This window comes from Etheostoma spectabile, chromosome 5 (genome assembly GCF_008692095.1).
Source record: "Etheostoma spectabile isolate EspeVRDwgs_2016 chromosome 5, UIUC_Espe_1.0, whole genome shotgun sequence".
Classification (NCBI taxonomy): domain Eukaryota; kingdom Metazoa; phylum Chordata; class Actinopteri; order Perciformes; family Percidae; genus Etheostoma; species Etheostoma spectabile.
In genome coordinates this window covers 20545506-20562304 of record NC_045737.1, presented here as the reverse complement: position 1 = coordinate 20562304, position 16799 = coordinate 20545506, and the positions used below count along the sequence as shown (strand labels likewise).

At 38.9% G+C, this 16799-nt stretch overlaps 3 protein-coding genes across 7 annotated transcripts in view; 2 read left to right on the top strand and 1 right to left on the bottom strand.

Annotated features, from left to right (window-relative positions):
- Positions 1-226: 226 nt before the first annotated feature.
- On the bottom strand, positions 227-4025 carry LOC116689642 (transcription factor BTF3). The gene is made up of 6 exons (XM_032516219.1): positions 3876-4025; positions 1995-2063; positions 1779-1892; positions 1129-1330; positions 971-1036; positions 227-605 (listed from the first exon to the last, which is right to left on the bottom strand). The coding sequence occupies exons 2-6, from the start codon at positions 2061-2063 to the stop codon at positions 559-561; spliced, it is 498 nt and encodes a 165-aa protein (XP_032372110.1). The 5' UTR covers positions 3876-4025; the 3' UTR covers positions 227-558.
- A 304-nt stretch (positions 4026-4329) lies between these two features.
- Positions 4330-11290, top strand: utp15 (UTP15 small subunit processome component). Of its 2 annotated transcripts, none has more exons than XM_032516213.1 (12): positions 4330-4335; positions 5340-5456; positions 5974-6066; positions 6210-6394; positions 6648-6826; positions 7287-7412; positions 8495-8630; positions 8762-8846; positions 9609-9764; positions 9992-10093; positions 10296-10429; positions 10585-10885. In XM_032516213.1, the coding sequence occupies exons 2-12, from the start codon at positions 5367-5369 to the stop codon at positions 10883-10885; spliced, it is 1587 nt and encodes a 528-aa protein (XP_032372104.1). In that variant the 5' UTR covers positions 4330-4335; positions 5340-5366. The 2 variants fall into 2 exon arrangements, with proteins under 2 accessions (XP_032372104.1, XP_032372103.1); XM_032516212.1 differs by lacking the exon at positions 4330-4335 and adding an exon at positions 4464-4658 and having other exon boundaries at positions 10585-11290.
- Positions 11291-11528: 238 nt separating this feature from the next.
- Positions 11529-16799, top strand: part of LOC116689634 (rho guanine nucleotide exchange factor 28) — a 37227-nt gene continuing 31956 nt past the window's right edge. For all 4 annotated transcript variants that reach the window (XM_032516207.1, XM_032516206.1, XM_032516204.1 and 1 more), the window contains exons 1-4: positions 11529-11759; positions 12635-12678; positions 15732-15873; positions 16668-16777. In XM_032516207.1, the coding sequence (XP_032372098.1) occupies positions 12646-12678; positions 15732-15873; positions 16668-16777 (285 nt within the window). In that variant the 5' untranslated portion in view covers positions 11529-11759; positions 12635-12645. The remainder of the gene's footprint in view (positions 11760-12634; positions 12679-15731; positions 15874-16667; positions 16778-16799) is intronic.

The following is a 16799-nucleotide window of genomic DNA, read 5'->3' as shown; positions in this document are numbered from 1 at the left end:
ATAATGCAAATCACACACAATGTTTAAGCACATATCACATTTTAAATTCCAACAACAGCCAATGATGACTTCAGTGTTTAGTAGTTATTACCAATGATTTCAATTATCTAATCCCCTAGGGACATTTTGAAATATAGGACCATGAGTTTTAACATAATGAAACAAACCAAGTAAACATGTAATTCCATTAATTGTAAAAAAAAAAAAAAAAGGGAGAAAAAAAAGAGATATTTAAATGTAGTTTTTATTACATGATTAATTCCACCAATACATGTTTGATGTGTGGGCATCCCAATGAAGGAGAGGCAGCGTGTGAAAGGAAAAGGTTTGCACATTCCATTTAATTTAATAATTTTACTTTGGCAAATCAAACAAAAAGGGTAAGATATGTGCCTTTAAAAGTCAATTTTACTGGTTAATTTGGCACAATTTTCAAAGTTACAATTTAAAAAACTACTTTTGTTTGTAGCCACAGAGGAATTAGGGAGATGAACAATACAAAATTCTGCTGTGTCAAAGTACGGTAAGTCAAGATGACAAAATGTTCGCTGGTGATTGTTAGTTTGCCTCGTCCTTTGAAGCTTCGTCAAAGTTTTCAACAAGATCTGAAAACAAAGACAGAGGGTAAGGTGGAGTGGATGACAGAAAAAAGTGACAGATAGGGTAAGGAAATTTCTCAATGAGCACAAGATTTAGCATACAAATAAAACTTAATTACTATATATAAATCTAACCAAAAATATCACCCCTCTGAATTCATCTTTAAATATTGTTGGTGACAAGAGACTTTTATGATATTCTTAAAGACACACCCAGATACATGGAAACCTAACTTTTTAGATATAATGAAATCACACGTTTTATGTGACAAGACATATATGCAAAGGTAAGCCTTTTCTGGACTGTTGCTAACGTGGCTATTTTAATACTACATTACATTAACAATAAACTAATGTGTAAATTTGCTTACCCGGAACATCATCATCATCCTCCTCCTCTTCTTCAGCAGCAACCATGGGGCCTTTGTTCTCTCCAGCTATGAGGGGGAAGAAGAACAAATAGCAAACTGTTTAAAGACAAAAAACTACTGACACACGCAAACAATTCAATAAAGAGTGTTGTAGGTACCTGGTTTAGGCAGGGTCTCTGCTAATCTCCTGAGACTGGTAAGACTGTCGGCCCCCAGCTGGTTTAGGATTCCTGGGAGCATCTCTGTGAGCTGCTTGTTCTCAGCGTGTCCTGTGATCGTAAATGTGTTGGCAGCCAAGGAGGCCTGAACCTTTGGGTTATTGAAGTGGATCACTGTCCCCTGGTTTGTGAACATATTCACCTACAGTGGCAAGGCAAGGCAGCTTTATTTGTATAGCACATTTCAGCAACAGGGCAATTCAAAGTGCTTTACACAAAATCAGTTAAACAGATAAAACACAAGTAAAAACAGTTAAAAATCATAAGCATTAAAAACCGGTAAAACACAAACAGGAATAGAAATGGAGGGAGGAAGAAGGATTATGCAATAAACTGAAACATACCGTACTTTTTATGCTATGTTTTCTTAGCAAATTGCTTTAAAAACATTTAACAGCAATTAAAGAACGGCATTTAATAAGAATCCAATTATTTATCCAGTTGTACTATTGTTAATTTCAGCCTCTTGTTTCGTGGACAGGATTACTCCAATTTTTAAGTGCAAAATCCAGTGCTATGAGCATCAATGTCATGAAAAAAGACCTGTCTGCATACTTGTTGCTGTGCATTTCAAAAATAATTTGCTATACCTCTTCAATGCCAGAGATGTTGTTGACTCCCAGTTTCTTGAGAGAGAACTGCAGCTTCTTGTCATCTGCTGTTGCTGTTCTGTGCACCACCTTCTTCTTTCTGCGGGCTGACCCCTACAGAGCACAAAAATGAGATATAATACATAAACCAAAAACTCAATGACCCAATTTTTTTTTTTTATTAAAAGACATTTGCAAGCATTTACTCCAACTGACCTTGCCGCCTATGCGGACTTGCGCCTGCAGTTTGGCGAGCTTCTCCTGGTTCATTATCGACTCCTTCATCTAACACAGGAAGCAACACGTACACATCATCAAATTTAATATTTGCGCACAACTTTCCGTCATTTAGAAAGTCAGGATCAATAGAAGTACATGTCCCAGATAAAACCTGACATTCAGCATGTGGCTCATGAGCAGGATGTCCGCTCTCGGTGTACTGCCGTTCTCAAAACAGCCTTCGAGCTAGCAAGCTACACACCGAAAGCACCAACAGCAAGTTTTGAAGAAAATTTGGATTGTGTGATAAGGCCGACCTGCTTGGTTATTTCTCGGAATGATTGTAAAGATTTACAAGGAATATGTTTACAACATTTACTCTCTAACTTGGACACTTTGGGACTAATTGGCGAGGATTGCTATGGATGAAGTAGGCTACACAGGGCGATCCACTGTTAAAAGCAAATTATGTTTTACCATCGATGCATCTCATGTCTCTAATTTGATAGCTCCTCGCTCCTCTGCTCAACCGGAAGTTGTTCTGTCCTTCCTCCGTGAAGGCCGTCTCATTTCTACTCTGAGGACCGAGCATCTAGGAGGGATCACCGAGAAGCTATAAGCACAGATACACAAGAGCAGCCTTTCCGGCAGTGCATCTCACTTTCTTTAAATTGCATCCCTTACTCCTCCACTTGCCTCCCTTCCTTACGTCTTAGTCCATTCCACCAAGGAAGCACTGGAGAGGCGAGGAAATCATGGGAACAGAGCACAAACGAGCAAATGTGTTTTAGAGGGATGAGACGTCCTTTCCTCTGATGCGTGACATTAATTTGTCAGCTGCACGGCTTCTGGGAACTAAGGCTGCTCTCGTGTTTCATTGCCTATAGCTCCACAATGCTCGATCCTCAGGGTAGAAATAAAGGCTTTGAGGCAGCCTTTACGGAGTAGGGACAGAACCCCTTCCGGTTCTACAGGAGAGCGAGGATCTATCAAGGGTCATGGGATGTACCCTCACAAGTTGTGCAGCTGAAAGGGTTGCTGACAGTGTGGTGGAGATAGGTCTGGCAAAGCAAAACTAGTTAAAAAAAAAATTAGTGTATAACAAGTGTAAAATTCATTTTACACTTATCAATCCTGATTATCATCTACACATCATGTACACACATCTACACACTGGTTCTCTTTTCAAGATTGTTGATCACATTATTATTTTTGAAAAATGTGTAAAGTGACATGTCATTCACATTTCATGACTAACAAGTTGGCAATTTCTGAAACGGTAGGTTCCTAATGAGTGATTTCAACAGTTTATTGGATAACGTTACATTGGGCTTGCAATTACAATGAAGTGCCAAACCAGAAACTCCCCCAAATCCCCCGTCGTTTTTCCTTTTTGGCACACCAAACGAACAAGAATGCACAGCTGCAGGAAGCCCATAAATAGCTGCACACTTTTAAGTCTCGACTCAAGTTCTGCTTAAATCAGACAGAGGTGGTCAGCTGAAGCTGGTGGCTAGCAGCAGCGTTCTGTATTGCGAAGAGAACTTTGTTAGATCACTAACTCTACAAGCTTACTTTTCCCAGTAAGCACTTACGAGAAGATGTGCTGTTGGCTGATGCTTGAGCTTTCAGCCACCGAAACTGTGAAGTGTACTTTACTAACCAGGCTTCTCAGAAAATATGACAACTGAACTGTCGGCTAACCAAGCTAAATGGCTAGCTAGCTCAGGCCTCTTAAAACTGATGTAACGTAAGAATTATATTTGACCTTTTCATCAGCATCACGTAATGTGACTTAGGGAACTGTTTGTTTTTTTCGCAAGTCAAAATTATATGAAGCTGAGACAGCTTAAAAACACTACTGAGACGTGAACTGACCTGGGAGTGTGTAAACACGCGGGTCACACAGCCGATAGAAGCTCAGAGAAAGGAGTGAAGACCGGAAGTGATGTGCTCAGATCGATAACTTTCCGGATGTGTCCTCCGTTTTTCAGAATTTCTGCTTGTAAATATATCATAAACTGTATATTTATTAACGGCTTATGAAATAAATGCGTCTTGAATCTTAATTTCTAGTGTTTTCTAAATAATATCCGGTAAAGCACGAACTTGCTTTTTAAAACTGACTAAAAGTAGTGACTTCATGAAACTTAAAATAAAAAACTTTTATTTTTATTTTTACGGTGATAGGCTAGCTATAAAAACGTTTTAACAACCCCTTAACGTATTATCAATAACCTATTAATGAACTATTTGTGACATAAAATAAACAAATATGTCAAATCAGTACCATGTTTCAAAAAAATAAAAAATAAATCAATGTAACTTTCTTAAAAAGGTACAGCTATATATATTAAATATATGGGCCTATTAAACTTTTTAAATACTAGGTTCACCGCCAGTAGCATTTAAAATATATATATTAAAAAATGTACATATAAAAAAGGCGTTCCTTTCAGTGAACAATAAAGATATTCCATTCATAACGGAAGTGGTCACGTTGCAATCATGGCGTCCTCCAGTGCACCGAGAGGCAACGTGATAACTCCTTAAAATGAGAAACCCTTGGTTTACTGGGACGATAAACATCGGTATCATTTAATTGCAACAAATCATACTTTAAAAAAATACGTCCGCACTCACGGGCGTTTTCGTTCAAAGGTGAGAATGATCAGAATGCACTTTAGCTATTAGAAACTTCTAGGCGGCCACAGCGTAACGTTAGTGTGCTGAACACGTTGACTCAGGTTTCCTTTCTAATAAGCTGCTTTTGGTTTTAAACAAGTAACGTTAACAGTAGTGTAATTTTAACAACTAGGTAGAGGTTAACTAGCTCCTATTTCATTTTATTGAGCGCAATAATAAACCTTGGTGAAGAAATCAACTGTCGTCATGCCGTTAGCTTAACGTTAGCTTTTACGAATTGCATAGTGGGTTGTGATGCTGTTAAGTAAAAGGAGTTGCCACTCAGCCCATGTTGTTGAATTTGATTTTCTCTTTTTGCCGGTTTTTGGGATCAAGGCAATCTTGGCTAAGCTATTCACCCCTTACGACCCATCCACAATTAAATAGCTTTAACGTTGATGTAAATCACATCATGTTCTGTGTATGTTTTTTCCAGCTCCTTATTGAAGCTATATCACGTTTACGCTGAGTTTAATACTCAAAGGGTTGTTTTATCAACACAAATGAAACATTAATTTGTCTTGATTGGACCATTGTTGTTCTGCACATTATGAATTTGCATAAAAGTACATACCAGCAGGTCAGTAGGGTTTTAACAAGTGTCATATCTCTTGTTATATGGTAATATCCCTGTTTTTATTTTCTGTATCTTACCAGACTGATTATTTCCTGATCAGCACAGAAATGGCTTCATTTAAACCTACAAAAATCCAAGTCTATCCTAAACTTGGAGAAAAAGTCACACAAGACACACTGTACTGGAAAAACTACAAGGTGAGTCTCTTCTACTGTACACTAGGGCTGCACAATAAATCTTTTTTTTTTTTTAATCGTCATTGCAATATCAATTGGCGCAATATACACATCTCAAAAGGTTGTGACATATCACAAAAAACACTTAAAGATCTTTTGTTAGTTAAAAAATAATCTGTAGAAAACTGCACTTAACGTAACTGTCATTGTTATTTTAGTGGTGCCTTTTGATATTCAATTTAATGTTCAATTTGTGCAATAGAAACATCTTAAATGTCTTCCTTTCGCTTGTTTTTTAAAATTCAACAAGCAATTTGTGGTATTTTAACAAAATACTGAAGCAGAAGAAATCTAGAACTAAGCACACTTTAATATCGGATTATTTATCACAAGTAATATTGTTATTGCAATATTCAACAAAGTTATCGTATATTTTCCTCATTGTGCAACTCATACTGTGTACTGTCTCAATATTACTGTGAGCTAGAAAAGCATATACCTAATGTTGTCGTTTCTCAATCTTTAAATCTCCTCACAGGCTCCGGTCCAGATAAAAGAATTTGGAGCAATCACAAACATAGACTTCTCTCCAGTGGCTCCGCATAACTTTGCGGTGACAGCATTCACAAGAGTATGTTGCTTTTTCTTATATGAATTCAGCATAGTTGTGTTTATTTAAATTGATCCTCCTTTAATAATTCTAGATCCGGTCAGTCCTCTGAATAATCAAGTGTAAGTATGCCATTTCATATTCTAACTCCGGTTTCTCTACAGATCCACATTTACGGGCCGTTCTCCCAGGAGCCTGTTAAGACATTTACGCGTTTTAAAGATACTGCATACTGTGGGAGGTTCAGGTCAGACGGCCAGCTGCTCGTGGCGGGATGTGAGGACTCTGTGGTCCGGCTGTTTGATGTCAGTGGCAAGGTGGCACTCAGGATGTTTAAAGGACACACAAAGTAGGTATCCCACATGTCACCATCCGATAGGGTTTAAGTTGTGCTGTTGTGGCCTAAAGACTGAGTGTTACAAAATAGACTTTATTAGAACATCCAAATGGTTGAATGATGATCTCTTGAGTGATCCATCGACTGAATTTTGTGATGATCTCAAGAACTCTGACAACCTATTAAAGTGTCTTACTGACTTAATAACATCTGGCTGTGAAAGTGCACTGAGGTATATGTTTTGTCTCATTTTATTTCTGTTCAGGGCTGTACATATCACAGACTTTACCTCAGACCGTTACCAGATTCTCACAGGGTCAGACGACTACACCTGTCGACTTTGGGACATCCCGAATGCCACTGAGCTTAACACCTACCAAGAACACACAGATTACATTCGCTGTGGCATCACAAGCAAACTCAACAGAGATCTCTTCTTTACTGGTGAGATGGAGGCAATTTATGTTTTTCAATTTGTGTTAGAAAAAGTTAAAGTTAGGACAGTAAATTAACTTTAGCATCAATGTTTGGAGCATTGCATCATTTTTGGATCAGTAAACCTTTTCAACAGAACCACCAGGAACATCATCTGTCCCGGTGGCTTTTAGATTTAACTGATTTAACACTGTCAAAATCTACCAATATTAGGCTTTTGACTGGTCTTTTATTTTCTATTTAATGAACCTTTTTAAAAAAAGAGTAGAAATAATGAAAATGTTTAGTCAGTAGTAGTAGTAGTAGTAGTAGTAATAGTAGTAGTAGTAGTAATAATAGTAGTAGTAGTAGTAAACTCCAAATTCTGCTATTGAGTTGTTAGACATAGTGCCACTGCAGATGAAAGTGTGAGGACCAGGATTAAGGTGATCTGTTTTTGCATGACTTTTAATGGATACTTTTATCCTAGGATCTTATGACCACACACTGAAACTGTTTGATGCCAGAGCGGATAAGAGTGTGATGACCATGGACCATGGCCAGCCAGTGGAGAGTCTGCTTCTCTATCCTTCTGAGGGACTCCTCGTCTCTGCAGGTAATCTGCCATTCTGTTCACCATGTTCAGTCAGCTCATCCAAAAAAGGAGTTTTCAGACCAAACACATCGTTGACCCTCTTCTTGGGTCTCTGCTTTTTGTTTGTTTTGTGTAAAAACAGTGCAGAAGTGTTTCTTGTTTCATTCGTATCCGTCTGGCAAATAATTTCTCCACAAGTGGATTCCTGACGTCCTTGAACATTGGCGTTGGAGCCCCTCAGTGAGAGGAACCTCTCTGATTGGCTGTTCAGCTTAAGCGAATCGGTGCAAACGAAGAAAAGCAAAAATTAGGAAAGCAAGCAATCCCAGGGCACACACAGAAGGCTCTTGTCATTTTTCATCTTCATCTTATCTGATCAATACATATAAGGCTGGTCAAAACTCAAACTAGCCCAAAATGCTTTTCAAATATTCCTTCTAAAGAACAGAGGTTCAAACTATTCTATCTATCTATCTATGTAACCATATATAAACAAGATCATACCTACTTGTGTAGGTGTATTTATTTCAACATAACGCAACATTACTCTCTGCACCATGGTTGGTGCTAGACTGAGAACTGAGCACCCTTTCAAGCAAGATAGCTAGAATTAATAAAACATCCTAATGTTTTACTCACACACTCGTGTAACAGTGTAGGAAAACACATTGCTATTGCCAGATAACAACTTAGTTTGGCTCATTTTATGTAAAATGACCCATACATTAGGCATGTTGAATGGAATTAGCAAGCCAGCCAACTAGCCAGCTATCTGCAGCGAGCTGCTTGGTCACAACAGTGTGTTCAGAGGCAGCTTTTTGGCCAAGAAACCGGCGCCCTGGGGTGACGCCACAGTCAACCGTCGTCACCACTAGTGTGTCAGCACTGTAAGGGTCCCTCAAGCCTTTTTCAGGTTGACAAAGGTTGTGTAGGACAAAGTCCATTGTATGCTTGATTGTGACTTCAGTCAGGACAAAAACCACGCTATTGCCTCTCTGCAAATGACTGTACTCATACACACATGCTACATAATGTTTACTAATGTTTATCTAGGACATTTAAAAATTAAAAATAAATTAAAAAAATCCTTTCACTCTCTGTAGGGGGGCGCCATGTGAAAGTGTGGGATCTGCTAAAAGGAGGTCAGCCTCTGGTATCACTGAAGAACCATCACAAAACTGTCACCTGTTTGTGTCTCAGCAGCAGCGGACACAGACTGCTGTCAGCTTCTCTGGACAGGTACGAGGACAGGTGTATGTACAGCATACATGTCTGACATAGCCCTCATCTGTCAGGACAGTTGCAAACTTATTTGATAAGTATTTTTTATATGAACCTGATATAATGGAGAGCCTCTGTTTCTATTTCAGGCATGTAAAGGTGTACAACACCACCAACTATAAAGTGGTCCACAACTTTGACTACGCTGCCTCCATCCTCAGTCTGGCTTTGGCTGTAAGAAATTACATTTTACCCTTTCAGCACTATTCTGTGATGTTCTGTGTTTTCTCATCATTAGTTTTATTAGGTGTAGAAAAGTGGACTTAGATAAGGGAAGGAACATTTTTGATAATTACAAAATATTGATTACATCACCCAAGGTCAGAAAACGCCAGAGAATTGCCAAATTGCCAGAGATTTAATCGATTAGAGATGAAACGGTACATCCTCTCTTCCGTATTGGCATGAAGGTGTAGGGTTTCCAGAACACAATATGGAACCTCAGAGTGCTACACTCCTAAAAGGAAATGCTGTAGCCATGGCCTATAAAATGATTTTGTCTTCTGGAGTATGTTTGTATTAATGGTCCTGTGGCATGAAAATTCCCCCCTTGCAATAGCCACAGACACAGAAATGGCACGTCCTAAGGAAAGCTCATTGTGGGACTGGCTCTAGTGGCTGTAATTCTGCACTAAGGCTGAATTTTGGGAAGGAGACTTTAGAGACCGTATTAGGGGACCACTAAGGCCTATCTAAAAGCATCTAAAAAAGCACCATGTCATGGGACCTTTTTAACGGAATTGTTGAATGATGATCTCTTGAGTGATCCATCGACTGAATTTCATGATGATCTCAAGAATTCTGACAACCTATTAAACTATATTACAGACTTAACATCTGGTCATGAAAGTGAACAAATGTAAATGTTGTCTCCTTTATTTCTGCCCAGGGCTGGAATTCTTGACAGTAAAACTATAAATGTGTCTTTCTCCTCAGCCGGATGATGAGTCCATCGTTGTTGGTATGACCAATAGTATCCTGAGCATCAAACACAGGAAAAGCCTTGATGAGTCGAAGGAAATCTCCGGCCAACAGAGACGACAGCCGTCATATCGTGTTTTTGTGAAAGGGAAGAACTACGTCCCTAAACAGGTATGTTTACATTTAGTTATGCGGTAGCTGAAGTCAACAGTTATTATGAGACATTATGTGATCATGTGTCATTTATTCCCAAAAGAAATGTGCTGACTGAAACAAAAGATAATGTAAAACTGACCCTGGCTTATGCCTTTTATATCTGCACACTGATCATCATATAGGGCTTTTCTTTCTCGCCACGCCATTGTTAATTAATTTCTTGGTTCTCCATCTTTTCCCAGGATGATTATCTCGTCAGCAAGCCAGTGAAACAGCATTTGGCCAAATATGACAAGCAGCTCAAGAAATTTAATGTATCGAAGGCTTTGGATACAGCTCTGGAGGTATACATTTCATGTATTTATAACACTAGCAATAATAAAGCAATTGTTAAAGTTGTGACACATGCTACTTTCCTTTTGCTGAGTTGTACAAAGGGATCTCCCTACACTGGATATATGAAGCTAAACAGCATCCCATTCGCATAAACAAACATAAAAAGGTGGTGGTATGATTTTACTTAAGTATTTAAAATTGTATTCATAGACATGGACAAGACTGAGAAAGCCAGAGATTACAGTTGCTGTTATAAAGGAGCTGGATCGAAGAGGAACATTGAAGAATGCTCTGGCAGGACGGGATGAACAGGGGCTCGCTCGGTTGCTCAACTTCCTCATAGGGTAAGAAGCAGATAAAACGTCAGTACTCAAGTAGACTTTACCAAGTGTTGATATAAAGTGTTATTGGATGCATTTGAATTTGGCAGCTTGTACATCCAAACGTGCAGAAATAATTTGCAACATAAATACTTGTTTTTTTTCTGTTTCTTCTCCAGGAACGTGGTTGACCCCAGGTTTGCTCCTGTCCTCGTAACAGCGGCTGAGATGATCCTGGACATTTATCAATCCGTAATTGGACAGTCGCCAGTTGTGGACCGGCAGCTGCTGCGTCTGCAGGAGCTGCTGGAGAGAGAGATTGATTACCAGCAGGACCTCCTGGAGGTGCTGGGCATGTTGGACACAATGTTTGCCTCCTCCCTCCCTCGGAAGGAGGTGCCATGTCCTGGCGTCAGCAGGGCTAATGGCCTGGCTCAGGGAGAATCGAGTATCTCAAGACCACAGGGTCAGGCCACCTGAGGCTTGTAGCGGGGAGAAGCGGCTTTAGACTGGGTTAGAGTGCCTTTACAACTCTAAAAACATCTTTTTGAAACATCAGTTACAAATTTCCAACATTACCAAACAAACATTTTGGTACAGGTTTTAAGAGACTTACAAACCCATGGGCTCACTCTGGTGTTTTAACGCTGCGTGACTGAAAACACAAAAGGAAACACATAGAACATGCATTTACTGTATGAAGAATTTCTGTGTGAATGTGAAGCGAGGTTGTTTTTATTGGAAGTATTGTCATTACACTTTCAAAACTAAATGTGGTGTGTGTCTGTGTGCGCAAGCTTGTGTGTTTGAGTGATTTCACTGTTAATGGCGGCTTTGTGTTTTCATAATTATTTGGCATTGGCAAATGTTTTATAACCAGATAAATAAATCTTTGTAATATTGAAACTGACTAATCATAATTATGTTCAAATCGGCTCAAGTCTCTGATAATAAAACCGATTTCAAGATGTAGTGATGATGATGATGATGATGATGATGATGATGATGATGATGATGTATCCCCTTCCACTGGATGTCGCTGTAACCTCAAAGAAACAGTTCACTTTCACATGGAGGAATTTGCATTTGAGTAAGCGGAAGACAGAAAGCATTAACCTAATGGCATCAACACTGACACAGAAGAGGATGCTGTGTGCCAGTGGAGAGGCTGCAGCTCAGACTGGAAACAGCAGTGGTACCGACTGAACGCCATTTCTCAACTTGTAGCGTTAAGACTGACACTTGAATTAGCAGTTAGCAAAAGAAGGAGGATGTATGCGAGTTAGGTGCTCTTTTGTGCTAAATTTAAGCGGACTGTCAGGTTTCTTCTGTCGGAGTTTGACCTCCTGTTAAGGTAGGTTCGTTAAAAATCATTACCCTTTTTGTACTAGCTCTTGACTTTTTCAACGTGTTTCTTTTCTGTGATATTGACAGTTTGCTAACGTGTCAACCGTGGTCAAATGGGAAAATTTAGCCCTGTAAAAACCGCCTCAAATTTATTCTGCAGCTAAATAGGTCACGAAGTATGAGTTCAATTCATTTGAGTTATTTAAAACACAAATGTTCGTAAAGCTAGACTGTCGTGTCTGTTACTTGACAATAAAAATGCAATCTAGTGCCATTAATACCCCAACTCTTATGAGCAGTTTTTCTATCATTAAACTATCACACTTAAAAAATTACACTACCTCTCCTCTTGATTGTTTCATGCTTTGCCTTTGCTCACTTTAATATTTGGATATTATGAATACATAATTATGAATGTAAATGAAAAGTATAATATGACTGAACAGGACACTTAAAAATGGTTGTTAGGCTGTTGTGTCCAGTTTAGGAAGTGACCATTGATAAAGAACACATCTAAACCCTGCAGGTCTGAAACTCAATCGATTTCCTAATTTAGCCCACACACAGACACACATACATACGGGAATATTTGGTGATCTATTGTCTCGAGACAATATCAGATCACCAAATATTCCACACCAAGATAGAAAGCATCATCATTAAAATCATTATTTAAGTACTTGAGATCAAAAGATGATCCTGTCTCATTGGAGAACCTCTGGAGAGACTCTGCTAGGCACGGATTAGGTTGGATAATCTCTAGGATCAGAGGAGCAGGCAGAATAACCGAAATAACCAAAAAAAGTAACGGAGTCACGTGGCTACTGGTGTGTTTTCTTTTTTAGTCTCAAATGTCTGTTTAATGTCCATCTTTGCCTGCAGTTGCTGTGCAGATGGAGCTGAGCAGGAGGAAAGTGCCTCTGTATGTGAGTATATGCTCCAGTTTGCAGTCAAGTTTCCAATTAAAGTCAAGTTTTTTTTATCCCTTAAGAAGATCTCTGCAAATTGAGTTTGGAATACAGTGAGGGATCGGTAGTCTCATTTATAAGAACCAAAACTCAGTGGCAGAGATGTCATGCTCATGACCAAAACATTTCGTGTAATGAAAATACATCAAATGTCGTATCTAAAAGGTTACACAGGTGTTTTCTGTTCATGCACCAATACAGTACATGTAATTTGATCAAGTTCACTGTTTGTACAAGTTTTTAAATTGAGATTTGGCTCTAGATAGGATGAGGGCACCCTGGTGACAGGAGACCGATGTCTCTGAATGAAACCTCTTTAGGTTTTGTTGTTGGACTATTTGAGCATTGAATCATATTTTGATAGGAAAACCTTAACCTTGTCCATCAGCAGAACGACAATAGCAGCCTGGCATTTGTGAGTATAAGTAGTAACTCTGTGATTCATTCACAGTGATGTTTTTGTTTTGTTTATCAGTTGGCCTTGTGATATCTGTGGCCTTGTCAAACCTTTGAATACATCTTTTGTCTATGTAGTCAAACACTGAAGGACTGTGGTCAACTATCATTTTATTGGTTTGTGATCTTAACAACTTATGTAAACATTAATGAAAGCTAATGGATTTCTGAAGTTTTAAGGGGGATACATTGCTCACACTATACTGTTGATAAAGGTTACCAGACTTAATGTAAATGCACCATCCTGACTGTTTTATGTAATGAAACACCTACTCCTTAGATACTTTGGGGCTTACTGTAGAGGCCCACAAATAAATAAATGAACACAAATATGTGACAGCTAAATTTTAAAACCAGGAAGAAAGAAAGTTGACCATTCTTTTCACAAGACAATTCTAGAGCCCGTTCCAGTGGCTCTGTGAGGCTTGGAGCAACATTCTAACATCAGCTGGCCAAGATGCTCACAATGGCAATTCTCACATGCTAATGCTTAGCAGGATGTTGTGTTTACTATGTTCATCATCTTAGTCCGTCAGCATGGTAACATTTGGTAACATAAGTACAGCTGAATTGAATGGTAATTAGTTTTGCAGGTATTTGGTCAAAAATCAAAGTTTTTTCATTTGTGGTCAACATCTGATCAATCACACAGAGGTGAGGAGAAGCTGTGTAGACATTACAGAATTTGTGGTTAACCTGTTGTTCTCTCTGTCAACAAATAGACAACTGGGAATAAAGAAATAGATAAGTGAACCTGAAGGGGGAATTAGGTGAGATGGAAAGACATGGAGGCTGGATTACTCACAGTGTCTCTTTCTGAGACAGCGATAGAAGCAAAGAGAAAAGCCTCCCAATTTTATAGCGTTAGAAATTGGGTCAGCGGTTGAGCTGATTTAAGGTTGGTAGATTGGGAGAGAGAGAAAAACGTCCTTACACTTAAACTCTTATACCATTCAACACTAATCTCTGATGTTCTTCACATTTTAAGCCAAGCCTTATAACTGAAATTTTTAATGTACCTTTTTATTCTTCAACCTGTCTACTCTACTCCTGCCTCAGTCAGTGGTTTGATATGTTTCCCAGAATAACCCACACAGTGTTTCTTGTGGCTGCATTGCTGTCTGGTCTATGGAGGCCACTACGGGTGGACAAATTGATGTCTTCTACAATAGATTTCCTCCCCTGCGACTGGTGGATGTTGGTGGAAAATAGCGTTGTTTTTTATATTTATTCAAAGGAATGGAAACTATCAAATTCAGTTAGAGTTGCATTTGATATCTTATACACTGCAGTTATTTATCCACAGTAAAAAGTTCACAACCAAACAACACCATGGGCACAGACATGTTTAAAGCTGCACTATATATTAATAATGGGTTAAATGAGTTTGTGTTGTGTGAAAGGGGTCACTCATAGTTACACATTCACAGATAATTATTATCCAACACTGCAGTTTTCCTCAGCTCTACAACGCTCTTTAGCCTATTTGTTTTGGTTTTACGGCCTGCGGCTTTATTGTTTTTGGTTGAGGCTCTCATCAACCCCTGTGTTTTCACGAAAAAGCTCCGATAACCCCATGGTACAGTCCCTGCCCAGCAACAAACAGCAGACTGGCAAAGTTATCAGCCAGTTTTTGAACATAGAGGAGCATTTAGCTGCTGAAGAGCCAGATATTTCCGCCAGGAGTTGGTGGAGACCAAAACAGAGCTTGAGTGAATATTGGACTTACATTTATCAGATGGACACAAACATAAAAAGGAGTGCTTATGTTGCTCCGGATCTGCTTGATGTGTAAATAGGCCACATGTTTGCCATATCAACTTTATAAGGGGATAATATTTTAGCGTTGTATTTACAACTTATCCCACTGACCTCAAGTGGCCAAAAAAACAATAAATACCTCTTTAAGTATTTTAAGGTAGATTATCTTCAAAAGTCCAATATCCTGACAGTCCTTTCATCGCCTCCTTTGTTGCAGTGTTGGCTTTAAGTGCAAAGGAAAGTTCATTCTGAACAGCTGTCAGTTTTTTATTTTATACTTTGTGTTTTTGTTGTGTTTATTTTTTTACTAAGCTATCTCTCCCTATAGTATTTTGTAAAACTAATACCACGCAAATATACATTTGTGCTAATTACATCTTCCCAAAGTTTTAAATTTTTTAATGGCTCAGTAAGGATTTTTAGAAATAAAACTCTTTTGCATGATATGTCTATGGCTGGCCTAATCATTGAAATATTTCTGTAGTATTTAAAATGTCAAAATCAAAAGCATGTTTGACCGGCATCAAAGTGTTCTGGCCTGCTGGGATCAGGGCAGGTATTTGCAGTAGACACTAAGACATTCCTGTTTTTATTGAGTGGGAAAGTTTTATTGTACCCTCAAGAGGCATGCTGTCAGGGGATTTGGTGTACTTTACAGAAATGTAGAACATTGTGTCAGAATAGAGACTTACTCTAAAATCAGCTTGTATCGTTAGGAATAGAAATATGTTTGCTCTCTATCAGCTTTCTTCTTTATTTCCCCTCTCAACCTCTCTAACCTTTCTTTATCTCAGGGCCAGGCAAAGGTATTTGCATTGCTGGAGGGTTTAGACTCTGTGCCTGAGGATGCAGAGGTCTACGTTGTTTTGGAAGGATCCACACTTGTCCATGTCACCATGGCTCAGAGTGATGTAATGCTCTGCTTTATAGTGCCTGGTATGTTCATGTGTATACCTGTGTGTTATTGTATGTATATTGGGGGTAATTTCTGTTATTAAAAAGGGAGTTTGTATTTAGAAAACCATGTTCAGACATTAAACTGCATCCCGATAATCCCATGTTTTCCACTGCTGTCTGTGATATACTCCGGAACAGTATATCACTATTTAAAATCTTCGCACACACGCATGCAAACACAGCACACGCTCACGTACATACACAGTCTGTGACTTGAGGTCTGGAAAGGCACAGAATCTTATCAGCTTCCTCTCAGGAGGGAAATGGCTCCATAAACAATACGTCAACATTACTGAGCCTCTGTGTAGGTTGACACAGACGACAGGCAGTCCTGCAGGCTTGTGCATTCTACAATAGCTGAACTATTAAAAGCAGGTCTCCTTCTCCATTAAAATAAGAAAAGATGCCTATATCGGCAAAATGAAAATCTGAGGACATTTTTACCACATTCTGGTTTTGTATTTTTGGCTTGTTAGCTACAAACTGTATAATTTAAATTGTTTTCATTTATTTATCACAGACTTATTATTTTTAGATTTCTTTGCACACAGGTGCCCCTCAATTTTGGCTCATTTTATTACAGTGACTTGAAACTGCTTACGGTGACTAACCCTAACCCTGTAATATAGGCAATTAAATATTTAGATTGCTGAATAAAAATTAGATATAAAGATGTATATATGGGTCCCACACTGTATATTATTGCTCTTTTCCATACAAAGAGATCTGCCCTGAGCAAAGTCTGGCTTTTGCCATGTTTTGTCCCTTCTTAGGACATAATCTGGCTGAGGTGGTCTCTGTCCAGGCTTATCTTTGCTCTGAAACCACACCCCTCACCTGGGTGGGCGGAGCTTCATTGGAGTATGTCCAGGATGATGCTCAGGTAGGGACGATACACAAATATG

Coding starts and splice junctions, on each gene's coding strand:
- LOC116689642 (XM_032516219.1), bottom strand. CDS start 2,063: ATGAAGGAGTCGATAATGAACCAGGAGAAGCTCGCCAAACTGCAGGCG. Junction 1,893..1,994: donor AAGTCCGCATAGGCGGCAAG/GTCAGTTGGAGT, acceptor TGTGCTCTGTAG/GGGTCAGCCCGCAGAAAGAA. Junction 606..970: donor GGATGATGATGATGTTCCGG/GTAAGCAAATTT, acceptor CTTTGTTTTCAG/ATCTTGTTGAAAACTTTGAC.
- utp15 (XM_032516212.1), top strand. CDS start 5,367: ATGGCTTCATTTAAACCTACAAAAATCCAAGTCTATCCTAAACTTGGA. Junction 6,395..6,647: donor ATGTTTAAAGGACACACAAA/GTAGGTATCCCA, acceptor ATTTCTGTTCAG/GGCTGTACATATCACAGACT. Junction 9,765..9,991: donor AGAACTACGTCCCTAAACAG/GTATGTTTACAT, acceptor ATCTTTTCCCAG/GATGATTATCTCGTCAGCAA.